Source organism: Sminthopsis crassicaudata, chromosome 2 (genome assembly GCF_048593235.1).
Source record: "Sminthopsis crassicaudata isolate SCR6 chromosome 2, ASM4859323v1, whole genome shotgun sequence".
Lineage (NCBI taxonomy): Eukaryota > Metazoa > Chordata > Mammalia > Dasyuromorphia > Dasyuridae > Sminthopsis > Sminthopsis crassicaudata.
The window spans coordinates 38,811,902-38,827,607 of record NC_133618.1 but is presented as its reverse complement, the minus strand read 5'-3'; the positions used below and the strand labels follow the sequence as shown (position 1 = coordinate 38,827,607).

Sequence of the window (15,706 nt, the reverse complement as noted above, 5' to 3'; positions counted from 1 at the left end):
AGATGAACTAGAGTTGGGAGAGCATAAAGGGCACTGAGGAAAGGAGTTTGGAAGAATTCCATGAAAGGAATATGCCAGAAGGTGGGAGGCATTCCATAGGGGAATTCAGCGCCCTAAAAGAGTTAGTTAATAAGAAGGGGGAAGATGCCCTAAGGCCTGGGGGGGGGAAAGATACTGCAGGAGAATGGGGTGGTGGGCTAAGCCAAAGGGGTTCAGCCAAGATGGGGAGGGCCGTGAAAGGCTTAACCTTGGGGAGCTTGACCTGGCTTGGATTTCTGCTTGGCCTCCACAGAGGGTGGGACTAATCAGGGGCCCATGGGCCCTTCCCCCATTGTCCCAGGGGGTAACTTCATCAGGCCCCAGGCTCTCTCTGCCAACCCCAGGGTCTGACCGGCTGAGCCGGGAGATGTTATAGGAGACTCTGGGCCATGGCGGCTGGATGGGGGGGGAGTCCAGGATAACCGGGGACTCCGGGGACTGGAGCATGGTGCTGCCCTTAGCAGTGAGGTGGGGGCCGGGAGGGAGAAGGTAATGCGTTCTCTACTGAGTTTAAGCTGGACATCCAGGTCAGAAGCCGGCAGAGACCGGGCAGGACAAGGAGACCCGAGAATCCTCAGCAGGGAGGGCATTAAAGCTCCGGGAGCTGAGGAGATCTCCCAACAGAACCGCTTGGAGGAAGAAGAGCAGGGGTTCCTGGCGGAACCCTGAGGCCGCATCCGCGGGAGATTTCGGAGAGGGGGCCTAAATAAAACATGAAAGCACTGACTCCGAGGCGCCTCAGCCGCTCCGGCCCGCCGGGAGTGGCTGTTCTTTTGGGGAGTGAGCCACGTGGGAAGCTCGGGAAGAACGTTCACAATAATGGAGTCAGGGAGCCCTGGGTTCGAATCTCTCCGCCTCCTTTGCTGGCAGGGGAGCCTGGGCCGGCGCGACAAAGGCTGGGGCCTGCGGCCTCCGATCCGAGAGGAGGAGTGGGAGGGGCGGCCTCCACGGCCCCTTGGGGTCTAAAGAGCGGCTCCGGGGCTGGGGCGGCCGGAGCTAGAACCCTGCGGGAGGGCGAGGAAGTGAGGAGAAAAGGCAGAAGTGATGTGGTCCGGAGTTCCAGGGAGGAGGAAGGCGCTGTCTGGGAGGGCTGACACAGAAGGCGGGGTGACCTCATGAGGTAGGGTCTGCGGGAGACCGAGGTGTCGGGGGAGGAGGGTCCGGCTTGGGATGGGGGTCCAGGGAGGGAGGAGGGTCCGGCTTGGGTGGGGTCCAGGGAGGAGGTCTGGCTTGGGGTGGGGGTCCGGGGAGGGAGGAGGGTCCGGCTTGGGGTGGGGGTCCGGGGAGGGAGGAGGGTCCGGCTTGGGGTGGGGGTCCGGGGAGGGAGGAGGGTCCGGCTTGGGGTGGGGGTCCGGGGAGGGAGGAGGGTCCGGCTTGGGGTGGGGGTCCGGGGAGGGAGGAGGGTCCGGCTTGGGGTGGGGGTCCGGGGAGGGAGGAGGGTCCGGCTTGGGGTGGAGGTCCAGGGAGGGAGGAGGGTCCGGCTTGAGGTGGAGGTCCAGGGAGGGAGGAGGGTCCGGCTTGAGGTGGGGTCCAGGGAGGAGGTCTGGCTTGGGGTGGGGGTCCAGGGAGGGAGGAGGGTCCGGCTTGGGGTGGGGGTCCGGGGAGGAGGGTCTGGCTTGGGGTGGGGGTCCAGGGAGGGAGGAGGGTCCGGCTTGGGGTGGGGGTCCGGGGAGGAGGGTCTGGCTTGGGGTGGGGGTCCAGGGAGGGAGGAGGGTCCGGCTTGGGGTGGGGGTCTGGGGAGGGAGGAGGGTCCGGCTTGGGGTGGGGGTCCGAGGGAGGGAGGAGGGTCCGGCTTGGGGTGGGGGTCCGAGGGAGGGAGGAGGGTCTGGTGGGGGAGGGGTCCGAGGGAGGGGAGAGTCTGGTGTGTGAGGAGGGCCCAAGGGGGGAGGGCCTGATTTGAGGTGGGAGTCAGAGGGAGAAGGGTCTGGCTCGGGGTGGGGGTCCGGGGAGGAGGGTCTGGTGTATGAGGAGGGCCCAAGGGGCAGGGGCCTGATTTGAGGTGGGAGTCAGAGGGAGGAGGGTCTGGCTCGGGGTGGGGGTCCGAGGGAGGGAGGAGGGTCTGGTGGGGGAGGGGTCCGAGGGAGGGGAGAGTCTGGTGTGTGAGGAGGGCCCAAGGGGGGAGGGCCTGATTTGAGGTGGGAGTCAGAGGGAAGAGGTCTGGCTCGGGGTGGGGGTGCGCCCCGCGGGGCTTTTCGGAGCTCCCCAGGCTTCCGCGGGGCTGCTCGGCCAGCGCAGAGCGCGTAGCGGCCGCGCCGAGGCACCGCGTCCTCCGGCCCTGCAGGGGGCGCTGTGGGCGTGGCCGGCCCGCGGGGCGGGCGGCCGCGGCCCCTCCTGCCGAGCTCGGCCCCTTTTCCGGGTTTCCTCCGCCGCCGCCGCCGCCTCCTCCTCCTTGGCCTCCGTCGCCGCGGCCGCCGTCGCCGCTCCTCCTCCCCGCCCGCCTCCTGCCCTTCTCCCGGCCGCCCCCGCCGCTGCGGCCGCCGCCGAGGAGCGCGGGACGCGAGCGCAGCGGGGCCGGGGCCGGAGCGGAGCCGCAGCACGAGCGCCCTCCCGCCGTCGCCGTCGCCGGCCCGCCCCGCCCCGCCCTCCGCCCGCCGGCCGCTCCTGGGCCGGGGCGGCCCGGCCCGGCCGGCCCCTCCGCCCGCCCCCGCGGACCCGGCCTGGCGCGGCCGCCCGCCTTCGCCGCCCTCGCCTGCGCCGCCGCCTCGTCGCTGCTGGGGTTCCTCCGCTCGGCGCCCCGGGGCCGCCGTCTGCTCCTGCTGCCGCCTTTGCCCTCGTCGCCGCAGGCCAGCGCCCCCCGCTGCCGCCCGGCGCCGCCCGCCATGCCCGGCCCGGCCGCCGGGAGCAGGGCCCGGGTCTACGCCGAGGTGAACAGCCTGAGGAGCCGCGAGTATTGGGACTACGAGGCGCACGTCCCGAGCTGGGGGTAAAGTCACCGCCGCCGCGCCCCGGGCCCATGTGCTCCGGCCCCGGTTCCCGGCCCCCGGCCCGCGGGAGGAGGAGGAGGAGGAGGCCCGGCGGGGCGGGGCCGGGTTGGGGAGGGGGCTGCACGGGCCTCCTGCGGGGCCTGCAGAGAGGCTGGGGGGGGGTCTCCCCCCCTACCCCGGTGGAGGGAAGGTCCGAGCCGGGGTTCTCCCCCTCCCCCAATGGAGAGAGGGTCGGAGCAGGGTTTCTCCCCCCCCGGAGGGAGAAGGTTGGAACGGGGGTTCTCCCCCCAAGGTCCCCCTTCCCTCAAAGGGGAGAAGATCCGAGCAGGGCTTCTCCCCCCAATGGAGAGAGTATCCGAGTCGGGATTCTTAGACCGTCCTTCCCCAATGGAGATGATCAAGTAAATGGGGGTTCTCCTGTCTCCCGAGGGTCCATTGGATGGGAGCCGGGGTTCCTACCCCGTTCCCCCTCCCAGTAGAGCGAGGCTCTCCATCTCCCACCTAAGGGTCCTTAGAGCACCCCCTCCCTTGTCTGCCCCATCCCAGTGGAGGCAGGGCCGGTTGGAGAGTCTCCTGCTCCCCACTCCACTTCCCACCCCCAGACGGAGGGAGGGTCGTGCCACAGATTCGGACTTGCTGCCCCCTCGGCCGCATTGTGGCGGGTCTGTGGGATGGAGGCGGGCTTTGGAGCAAAGTTTGGGCACGGGGAGGGAAGGACGGCCCCATGCGCTCCCGGGGCTGGTCGGATGCAGTGTGAGTGAGAGAGAAGACTGAATAAGCCAACGCCAAAGCCCTGTCACTCAGATGTGTCTCTTACTCTTCACAGTAATCAGGACGATTACCAACTGGTTCGGAAACTTGGTCGGGGAAAATATAGTGAAGTGTTTGAGGCCATTAACATCACCAACAATGAGAGAGTGGTTGTAAAAATTCTCAAGGTGAGTCAGTGTCCTGTGGATGGTTCTCGGGATTACTCTAATAAGAGTAATGATAGCTAATACTCCCATAAAGCTTTTGAAGGTTTGCAAAGAGACTTACATGGCATCTCATTCGAGCCTCCCCAGCCCCGTGATAGCCTAAGCTGTTCCCCCATTTTGCAGATGAGGAAGTTGAGGCTCCTAGGGGTTAAGTGACTTGCACAGGGTCACTAGTTAGCAAGTGTGTGGGGCAGAAACAAGTCTAGCTTGTCTTCCTAATTCCAGGTCCAGTGCTCTATCCACACCACTTTTAAATTTTTATTTAAAATTTCATCTTAATTTTCTACACGTTACAGAGTAAAAAGTGATGTCTATAGAAATACTTCTTTATTTTTCATACAATTAAAAATCTTTCTTCATTAATTTTTCCCATCCCATTTTTCTATTCACCACTCAAAAATGACAAAACGGGTGAATTTTACAAAATCTAAACATAAATGTTTTAGGAATGGACCTGTTACTAATCTACTAAAATTCTGGGTCCCCGAGCAAATATCTCAGATGGGATTCCATTTCCTATTTTTCAGTTGCCAGATCAATAAGTCACCCAGGAACTAGTTCCCTTATTTTCTGGGCCTTCCTGGGGCAAGGTTGGTTTGAGCATTATTTTTATTTAATGGAGAAGAAATTTCATCAGACCTTGAGATGGACTCAAAAGGTTGACTGATGCTGGTCAGAGTTAGTGGGAAAATGCCCCAGAACCATAACTTGTTCATTTGGCCGGGGATGATGTGCTGTAAGATCATGATCTGGTGTATTGGATTATTTGTTAAGTTTGTCAGAAAAAAGAACTCATTTAAATAAATCTTGTTACTAGCAACCGAAGGAGGAGCTCCAGTGTTGCCTCTGTGCAAGCTATTTTCCTGGCAGAAATCAACATCACAAAAGAATAGGCCGCTTAAAACAACAATTTGAGTGTAACTTTTAATGGAGGATGTCATGGTATGCTCTTATAAGCCAGGGATCTTTTTGTTAACTCTTACATAACCAACATAGGGGTACATAACAGCCATAACAAACAGAAATACTTGACCCCTTGACTGAAATTCCCTGGGTGGATAATGTATTTGGAACTGATTCTTCAGAATGATGTTTGGTAAAGGGCGCAGTGAGAAACTCTTAGGATCTCATGAGTGCTCATGGCAGGTCAGTTCTGGTTTATTCAAGTAATTCTGAAAAATGAAAGGGAATTAAGTGAAATGAGTTCAGCTGTTGCCTGTGCCTTCTTGTTCTTGTAGCATTTTGAATAGATTTTCAGAATAAGAGTAGGATTGAAATTTTTTTGTGTCTTAGTACTCTCTATGAATGATGATTCCATTCGATTTGTATTCCTGAGTTTCTACTCTGGCAATATTGAGGGAGTGGGTTACAATCTCTCAATGGCGATCCATCGTGCTGCTGGCAGAGTGGGGAAGTGTGCTGTGGCCCAAACAGGGAGGGCCTGCGATAGATGGAGCTGGCTTTCCTCTTGGTTAACACAAGAAGTTGCCATAATGCAGGGAACTCAAACATACACTGTCTTCTTTAAATATTGGCCTCTTCAAAATAGTCTTTTTTTGAGTTATAGCTACCTTTTCTAAGAATATATCCCCTGTACAAAATAGTTTAGACACTCCTTCCTCTTGGAATTGCATCCAGAACCAGCCAAGAGCATGACCAAAAAATCAACTTCATTTTTCTGCCTTTTTTTTTTTTTTTTTTTTTTTTTTTTTTTTAATAAATAAATCCAAAATGCTGTTCCCCAACTTGATCACCCACACTCATTTACTTGAATTGGTTCCAAATGCCTTTTGGTTATTTTCATTACTATTGAAGGCATTTATTTTGAAAGCTTTTTTTAGAGTTCCCTAAAGTGTTTTGAGCAAATGGCAACTTGATTGGAATATGTATATAGTCTCATTAGGTTGACTACTTTGCAGAGTCTAGTACTTGTTTGTAGATGTATCTCACCTGTAAATTGAGAAGGTTTATTTTAAAAATCTGTTTAGTTCAATAGTCACACCTTATAATAATTGTGAGTAGTTAGCTACACTAAACAAGTTATGCCCATCCAAACCCCCACCCCCACCCCCATTAAAACCAACTCTTGACTGTTTATTCTCGGGACAGCTTAGTGAGATGGAAGCTCTACCCACTCAAAGGATGCCCCTTGTGTATCCAGTACACTGGGGTTTGCCAATATTTAGTTTAGTACTTTTGTTTACCAAGCTATATAGCTTCTCTTGCTTCCTAGCCTTAGGATCCAAAGAATAAATGATATTAAGGACTGGGTCAGATGAAGAGCCAGTGCTTTAGTGGTGGGAGCATTAATTAAGTGTCCCTTGAATGAGAACTTCTTGACATTTTCCTTAGTGTGGGGTTAGGATTATCTTGCCTCCCCTTGTGAACAGCACAACACATTACACACCTTCCTCTCTTATTCACACTTTGTCTCTTTATTTGTATGGGTTGAAAAACTAAAGTGAAGTTTGTGACTATTCATTATATGTCTTGACAGGCTAGATTCCAGCCAATATAAATGACTCAAAAATATTAGAATCTTTATGAAATGTCCTATATCCTGATAAGGTGTAATTTTTGTTCCCCCCTTTTTGGTGTATCTTCTGATAGTTAGAGCAGTTGATTTTATTGTAAAGGACTAACTGCATGTAGTACTGGGTTAGCCAAGAAAAATTGCCTCTTCCAATGATCTTACTGTGTGTTAGCTACAGTTGGGAAGTCAGGAACTTAAGGAAATGCACAAGTAATATGTAAATTCCCAAAGAAAAGAATAGTACCCCCTTTTCAGTATTCTGTCACGTGAAGAGAACCATAGATTTTTGGAAGACAACTTGGAGGCCCCAGAATGTAAACCTTCCCCCTCCCCCCACTTCACAAATGAGGAAAATGAGTCCTAGAGAGGAGGGACAGAGCAAGTGGTAGAGTGGCTGAGTTTCATTTTAAAAGGCAGCATCCAGAAGTACCTGTGCTCAAATTCTGCCTTAGAAGCTAGACTGGGAACTTAATGATATTGTCTGTGCTTGTGGTCTCCTCCTCCTTTAGATTGGGAGCTCCCTGAAGGCCAGAACTATCTAGCTCTTAGCACCACGAGTGGTACACAGGAGTTGCTTAATCAGAGCTTATTGACTGACTGACCCTGGGCCAAGCCAATTCACCTCTGTTACCCTCAGTTTCCTTATCTGTAAAATAATGGTAATAGTGTTTTTAATCATGGAGTAGATTAGGATCAAATGAGATAATTATATAAAGTGCTTTCCAAACTGAAATGCCACATAAGTGGAAGCTATTGTGAGCAGGATCCTGTCTAGTCCGACACACCAGCATCCTCTGTCTTGAAGACCTTGTTCAGAGCCTCTCCTTGGGCACATCCTGGCTCAGTGACTCTGGGCAAGGCTTGTAGGAGCTCTTGTGCTCCCTTGGCTCTGCTGGTTGGTGGTATTGATCCCAAAATATCCTACACCAGAAGTTCTACATCTGGTTGCGGAGGTCAAAGGTGGTTCTTTTCTCCCCCTCCCTCTCAAGCAAGATATTCAAATTTATCTATTTGAGTCTGTTGTGGAATCTCATTTTCTGGAGGCAGATTTTTTAAGACTATAAATTGCAGCACTGCCACATCTTCCTCATACTCTCATTGTCAAAGACTTCAGAGTAATGATGCCCTGGATGTTTTTACACAGAATTTCACAGATACTTGGTAGAATATGGAGCCACATGCATGAAAAGTGGTGTGTATTTGGATTTGCTGGATAACTAACGTGGGAATTCGAGAAGTTCTTATTGATTCCATTGGACCAGAAGTCTCAGAATTGGGGCTCCAAGTGTTGAGTAAAGGCTGTGGAATTCCCCTGAGCCGAGCCCCTTGTCTCTAGGTTGGGGTCACCTAGGTGTTTGTGTCCCTGGATCTCTTCCCAGGCCTCTGCCCCTGGCTCTTCAGTCTTTCCATTGTTGTAAAGTTGTTACAATCCTCTAAATTTTTTAGTACATATTTCAAAAATTACTTTTATTTTGTGAAGAGTAAATTTGTTTTTAGTAACTCCAAAAATGTCCTGATTTCCTGTAACTAGTTGTATTGTGCAATTAGCAGATGCACAATTAATTGAAATTAGGCTGCATCCTAGCAGCCATTGTTTCCTACAATTGCCAGTGATGAAATGAATGCCTTGGTGATGTAATCAATGGTTCAGTTGGTTGTAGAGCAAAAGTAACTCAACTGGTTTGAAATACCCTGACTGCCGCAGTCCAGGCCTAAGTCAGCTCCTCGTGCTGCCCTGTGGACCTGTCATTAGGATGGGCAGAAGGGACTTGAGTCAACTCTACTTATGCAATTTAAGCCACCAAACTCCATGCAGAGTTCATAGGGGGCATAGACTCTTTTATTTTGTCTTTGTACCCGTTGGGCCTCAAACCTAGTAGGTCTTTTTGGTTTAGGTCACGTGTACTGCACCATTGAGTGTTAGGGTAATGAGGGCAAAAATGCAACAGTCCCTATCTTCATGTTGCTTGTATTTTACCAGAGAGATGAAACATATATGTCAGGGAAGTAATACAAAGTAATTTCAGGAGAACCAGTCAATACAGCAGTGACAACTGGGGCAGATCCCCAAAGATTCCCTGTTAGAAAGACCCTTGAAGTTCACTTTGAAGGAGCTAGGGAATCTGTAATCCTGGACCAGGTCAGCACAGACATGTCAGGCCTGCACATCCAGGGAGAAGCTATTTAGCAGCCCAGCTCTGGCTGGATTGAGTTGGATAGGGTGCTAGTGTCTGATGGATTTTATTACTTAAGATTGCTTAAAGAATTTCAACTTTTGCATTTCTTAATAGTCTGTCATTAAATTTGCATTTTGTTGCTAAAAGTCTCAGTTTTCACTTAACAAGTTCAACCTCATATTGAAGCGCTCCAGAGCAGGAAGAGTTAACCTTACTATCCTTGGCCACCTAGAGTTAGATTTTTCCATGAAGTGGTGGGATTTGATGCTTATTTGTAACCTTCTAGAGCAGGCAGGGAAAGGAAACTTTTATTCTCATTCTCAAAAGAGGTTTTCCACAAAATTTAAACAGTGTATTAAGTATTTTCCTTAAGCATATCGTGCTTAAAGTATACTTTGTTCTCTGTGTTGTCCTCTTATGTAACTAGATTCAGTGTTTCAAGTTCTCAAATTTAGATACTTTTGAGTTATGTTTCTAATTTTATCTACTAAAATTGTAAGTAAAAGATATACAATGCTTTGTTAAAATCGCCAAACTAAACAAAAATTCTATGATCAAACATGGGAGTAACAAAACTTAAAATAGGAGTATTTTTCCAGAAATAAGGAGTGGAAGGAAGTAGGAGATTGCCAGGGAAGCCTTTGTATATTGTCTCAATTTGGAGTGGCTGTTGTGAATGTATATTTTGATATATATTGTTTGTGGATTCCAGACAAGAAGTTAAAAATTCTCATATCTATTAAAAATAACCCATCTTCCCCTATGGGCCTTGATCAGATCAGGATTCTTTGTTGTTATGGAGTTGGAAGAAAGTAATTTTATAGCTCCCTCTGCTCCATTACAAGATCTTCTGTAAAATAATGAAATGTAAAATCATTAACTTTTTTCTATGGTCATGCTCTCCAATTCCATTTGGAAAATTAAAGTTACCATTCCCAAGGAGCTCATTTGTGGTTTGGCTACTGGAACATCTCCCAAGTTTAAAGGGCTGAACAAAGATTAGATGGAGTCTTAGGTTAATTCAGGTCAAAAGTGAGGATCCTACACTTTCACAGTACTTGCCTTTGAACCAAGGAGCTTTTGATTTGGGCTCCAGGACACATTGTGGTGCTGCAGGGAAGGGGGAAAGCCAAGGTAAATGAAGCCTTGCCCTTGCCCATATGGATTTCCATCCCCAGCTGCCCGGGTGGTATTGCAAAGTGAGATTCACAAGCAAGTGAATAGGTTTTACTCACATCATGGACAGAAAAGGAGTGTTTGTGTTCATCTTAACTAGCCCATCCAGGAGCTTTGGATCTGCCTTAACTCTTGTTAACTAAGGGGAGAAAGGTAGGATTTATGGCGTACTTTAGGGTTTGGAAGAGGCTTTACCAAGGCAACCTCAGAATATCTGATTTTTTATTATAGCTACTCTTTTTTTTTTTTTAAGCCTTGTTAAAGCATTAATTCAGTGGACTAAGCTGGCATGGCATGTCTGTTCTGATATTAGAGATTGGCAAGTTTGAGGCAAAAGATCCTTATTTTTCTTTGCTGTTATTTCTAGGAAGCTCCTTGCTGTTTTCTGCTGCCAGCTGATCACTCCACGAGTTGCTTTCCTTTGAAAAACCTTGCCTGTTGTGTTAGCATTTGCTAAATAATTGATAGGTGGAAGGCCCCTTTCTTTAGGTCTTTGGGCTTCTGCCTTTGTGGGGAGGAGCTCATTTTCATTGAAACCTGATCCCTGGGGGCAGGTGTTCCTCTGCCTGGGTGAGTGAAGTGGGGGAGGGGGACAACTGTGGATTCTGTTTTTGTCCCTGTAGTAAACTATGGCCAGCTTGTGTGTCTCAGGGTAGCAGGCTGCTGTGGAAAGAGCACTGGCTCTCTGGAGTCACAGACCCCAGGTTCAACCCCTGCTTCCAATCCAGAATCTCTGGTGTGACCATGGGCAAGTCATATCCACTTCTGGCCTCAGCTTCCCGATCTGTAAAAGGAGATAGGGTTGGACTTCAAACCTTTGAGGTCCTTTCCAGACCTGGCTCTGTGAACTGAGTAATGGACACTTGGTAGATGCTGGATGCATCGACTCGCTTGTTACATACACATGCCGAATTCAGCTGAACAAAATATTTTAGTCACATTTTGTGGCATCGTGGCTGACCAGTTGACATCATTTTCTGTTTACCTGTTCAGATGTTTGGATGGCTGGTGGGCGTCTTATTCCTTAGCTTGTTCCCAGAGACACACATATCTTTGGAAAAATGTCTGCACAGGGCAGAGACATTGCACCCCTGCTTGTTGTGTGCTTTGCACTCTAGTCATATTTAACATGTTCTGGAGACCTTGCCTGTCACTCACTGAAAAAATATAGCAAGGGCGATGCTTTTTTCTTCTGAAATTCTCATGGTTTGAGTCAGCGTACTGCTCAGCTGGCAGCCTCCTCCTGATTCCTAAATGTGAAGAGGTTTTCAGTCAGTGTCGTAGCAAAAGCTGATCTCTTTTTTGCTGATCCAACATCTGTTTCTTTAGAAATGGGATCCAGTGTAAGAGCTTACCGGGTATGCTGCCTACTTTAGATCCTAGATCTGAAGTCCATGGGAGCCAGCAGCTGAGGCTCACCCAAGTTTGAAACTGGATTGCAATGGACCGACCTCCACTTGCTGGAAGATGAAATGCTCATGTATAAACCAGTGCAAGAACAGGTGTCTTACTACCTTGTTTCAGTTTTGGGGGTTCTGTGACTGTAAGATGTACAGCTGCTCGTTCAGACTTGTAAAAGTTTTTAAGATTTTCCAGTTGGCATTTGTCTAACAAACAAACAAAATAAGGAGATCAATTTTCAGATTGACCTGAATGGGATGAGTTTAAGAGGCTGTGGCACTAGTCCGAAAAGGCCTGGAACTTAAACTCACTCTAATGGACTCAGCTGTTTGATCACTTGCCTCACTTCTTCAGATTTAGAGAAATATTTTGTCAAACAGCCTAGTTGTATAGGATACAAGTAAACCAGAATTAACTTCAAAAGGAGTCTCACTTCTAATTGCTCTTATGTATTTAAGCCAGTGAAGAAAAAGAAGATAAAACGAGAGGTTAAGATTCTGGAAAATCTTCGAGGTGGAACAAATATCATTAAGCTCATTGACACTGTGAAAGACCCAGTGGTAAGTGCTTGAGGGGCTTTGGGGTCCCATGCTAGGACAGTGAAATGTTTTTAAACTGTGGTTATATCGAAGTTCTTCTACTTCAATAGTGCCCTTGCCCACCTGTCATTCTTGTGGTTATTTTTAAAATGAAAGAGAACATTATTGCAGTGGAAATAACCCTTATTGAGGGTGCCAATCGTGCTTACCTGTTTTTGAATTTTTTTTTTTTAATCAGAAAAGATTTGTGGCAGTTCAAAATATCACCTAGTACTAATTTTTCATGGAACCCTTGAATTCCATAGAATATAATTGTTTTAAAAACATCTTCAAACGAAAATACAACTACTGTCTTTCATATTAAAGGTCGAAACCTGTACTGTAACATTATTGCAAATATTTCTGGGTTTACATTTTTTACAGGTGCAATTGAGATACTTGCTGAAAATTCCCAAGAATTTTTTTAAAACTATTTCTGATTTGGTGTAGCTAAATTAGTTTCTTTGGTGGATAAATTTCAGCTATTTTGACTGACTATTCAAGTTGAAGAAGTCCCCTCATTTTTCTTCCATCTCATTTCTTTCTCTTTTGCTCTTCTATTTTTCCCTAGATACCCCTAATTACTTTCTCCTTTTCATAATAACCTAATTTCCTTTGAAGAAGTTTCCTAGTTTTCATCTGTGGTGTGTACTAAACAAATTAAGGAGTCTGTTCATTTTTTCTTAAAGACCTGAGACAATTGCCAAGATAAGCCTTATTCAATCCAGCAAATGTTCGTGAATTTTTCCTGTTGTGTATAGAGCACTGTGCTTGGGTGTTAGGAAGATACAGAGATTAAATAAATGGTATCTGCCTTCTTGGAGTTTAGAGAATGACAGCATATATAACTGTCTCAGAGAGAATAGTCACTATTAATGCCTACTTCTACTACTTCTCAGAAACCAGTGCTTGCTACAGGATTATCACATTTAAAAGCAACTCCATGCTATATAGTGTGGATTTAAATAAAATTGTTTTTCTTAGTAAGCTATCTTATACCCTATTTCTTTTTTCCTGTGGACACACTGAAGTGATTCTTAACCGTATACATATATGTGTCCTGTATCTTTGGTAGGGACCCATTAGCATGGGCCTGAGAGGTAAACATAATTCTCAGGATACTCCCATCTCTCTGAATGCCTAGCAAGCATACTTGCTTTGACCCCAGCAGCTCCTGATCATTGCAATTGAAAAGCAGTAGCCAGCTCCCAGTCTCCAGGTGAGACAGACATATAGTGGTAGTAGAAAAAGAAGAAGACTAATTCATCCTGCTGGTGCTGTTGGTGAATCATTTTGTGACTTCCTGCTACCACTGTTCTTGGGCTAGTTAAGAGGTAATACAGACTGAGGCCTATTATGTACTTCTAGGGTATTAAGATCCCTAGGCAACTACTACCTATTTCTATCCAGATAATATTAGATGTAAAATTTTTCACGACTATTTTCTTTTGTTCTCTCCCACTCTAAACTAACCACTGCTTTTTTCCTTCTATTTGAGAATAACTGATGCAAGTTGATTTTTTGTTTTGTTTTGTTTTTTTGAACAAACCTGATTTCCTGAATATCAGATTTGCAGATTTGGGGTGGTTATTCATTTTATGCAAAGATTCTCAAGACTTCCTTAACAGCATGACATTTACATTATTAATTATACACAGCTTTCCATCACTACATCACTTGTGTGAAGTCCAGTAGTGTTTAAAATCTTACATCTCTCAGCCAACAGTATAATTTTCTGTTTTAGCTCATTGAACATTTCTAAGCAAAATCTGGAATAACTGTCAATTTTTCTGATTTAGTCTGAACAGACCAAGATAGAACATTTAGATTGCCATTTTTGGTCACCAAGTGGTAATGCTGAGAAATGCAGGTTTTAATCTAATGAGGGAAAAGGCTATTGATAATCAGGAGCAGTAGGGAGATTTCATTATGCACTCATTTTGTGTGGCTTTGCTTTGAGCACATTCTGGCCCAACTAAGCCCAGTTTCTGGTCAGAATTGTTGAACTAAGGCTGAAGCATGAACTCTTCAATAAGATTCCAAAGTGTTGTAATTTTGAGTCTAAGTGGGAACTTGGGAGTATGTGACAAAAACTGTATTTTATTTTCTTAAAAACCACTTTTATCTCTTAACAGTCAAAGACTCCAGCTTTGGTGTTTGAATACATCAATAATACAGATTTTAAGGTGAGTATATATATCTAAATATCTGTGAATACATTTCTTATCTCTTAAATATACAACTTAGAAAGGAGAATGTATTTTAGATACATTAAAACTTTAAAAATGTTGGAAGTCCTGGAAAGACTATAATTGCTGAAGGTAGGAAATAATAAAATGATGGATTGATTACCTATCACATTTTATGATTGTCTAACAGAGTAGGGTCTTCACAGAATAATAAATAAACTAGAAATAGTCTAATTGTTTTTCTTCCTGATAACTATTGAAAGTAGTTAGAAAATACAGACAAATGAGAAGAGTTATTATTGTATTTTGAAAAGTTGCTCACACCCTTCCCATTCTTAATATAGCCTTGCTTGCTCTGCTGTGTTTTCAATCTAAGATAATCCTTTTGCTTTGATGGTCTATTTCTAGCCATATTGTTGATAGAGATGTAGCTTTGATTTGTAAAGAAATCCTGTGGGGCTAGTATGGAATGATAACCATGAACTTAAAGAGCTCTGTTTTTGATTAGAAAGAATACATAAATACATACATAACAAAAATTTTTGGGGGGAATTGAGATTTTTTAAAAATGTATTTTTAATACACATTGCTTTATGAATCATGTTGGGAGAGGAAAATCAGAGCAAAAGGGGAAAAACATGGGAGAGAAAAAGAAGTGAACAAAGCATGTGTTGATTTACATTTAGTTTCCATAGTTCTTTTTCTGGATGTTAAACTCAAGCAATTACTAATTTATTTGTACAGGTGTGTGTTTAATATGTTTTCAAACTTTTGCAAGTTAGGAAACTTATATGTTGATGGCTTTTTGGGTTTATTCGACTCCCACACCCTTCTATTTTGTGTTTGGAGCAGGAGATGAGGGTTCTAACTCAAATACTTGCCTCTTTATGATGACACTTTGTCTGATCAACTGTTATTGAGACAGCATGACAGAAGGGAATCAGAAGACCTACTTACTCACCTCATGGTACCCCAGATGTTGGCTTATAGAGTTTCCAAACTGAAAGTTGCCAAAGCTCATGAAATCACAAAGCTAGAACAGAAAAAAGACTTCTTAGAAGTACTGTGTAGAACTTTGAATTAAGTTTGAAGGAAGGGGGATCAGTGTTTGGAGGTAAATGACAAGATTATAAGCGATTGAGATGAGTTTACTTTGTTAAATATCAGTGATTATGAGGATTCTGTTTTGCCACTTTTGGTTGCCATGACTGAAAAGGAGGCTAAGATGGATCAGATGTTCAGATACTTTGGTAGTTATTGAGATTGTTTATTTCTGGTGAGAATAAAAGGATTTAATCTTTAAATTAAATTTCCTTTAGAATAGTCACCTTTGCAAGGCAAGGTTAACAATTACAAAAAATAAGGAAGAATACCCAACACCTTTTGGCAAATTTTACATAACAAACAATGCAACTTTTTCCAGATAGAATAGCTTTTCCACTTGATTGCTTTGAAAGTGTGGAACAGTCAGTTGTGAACAATTCCTCTAAAATAATGAACCCTTCAGAGGGGGCTTAGAGTACTTTTACTGACTTATATTTAACCACATTATACAGCATGAATGATCCAGATTTCTGAACATTTTTGATTGAACATGAGTGGAAGTATGAAAGAATGAGTCCTCTTAATGTGCCAGATGTTCAGGAACTTCCTAGCTGATGGCTAATGGCTCCTGTAGTATTACATATCCTAAGTGTTGGGATTTCATGTGC

The 15,706-nt window shown here is 46.0% G+C and overlaps 1 protein-coding gene across 9 annotated transcripts in view; it reads left to right on the top strand.

Moving 5' to 3' along the window:
* The first annotated feature begins 2,346 nt into the window (after positions 1 to 2,346).
* The window catches only part of CSNK2A2 (casein kinase 2 alpha 2), a 37,862-nt gene continuing 24,502 nt past the window's right edge, over positions 2,347 to 15,706 (top strand). The window contains exons 1-4 of one of the 9 annotated variants that reach the window (XM_074285889.1): positions 2,347 to 2,962; positions 3,790 to 3,901; positions 11,686 to 11,787; positions 13,941 to 13,991. In XM_074285889.1, the coding sequence (XP_074141990.1) occupies positions 2,859 to 2,962; positions 3,790 to 3,901; positions 11,686 to 11,787; positions 13,941 to 13,991 (369 nt within the window). In that variant the 5' untranslated portion in view covers positions 2,347 to 2,858. Of the gene's footprint in view, positions 2,963 to 3,789; positions 3,902 to 5,673; positions 11,329 to 11,685; positions 11,788 to 13,940; positions 13,992 to 15,706 lie in introns of those variants that run through there. The other 8 variants (XM_074285888.1, XM_074285890.1, XM_074285891.1 and 5 more) reach the window with 8 other exon arrangements.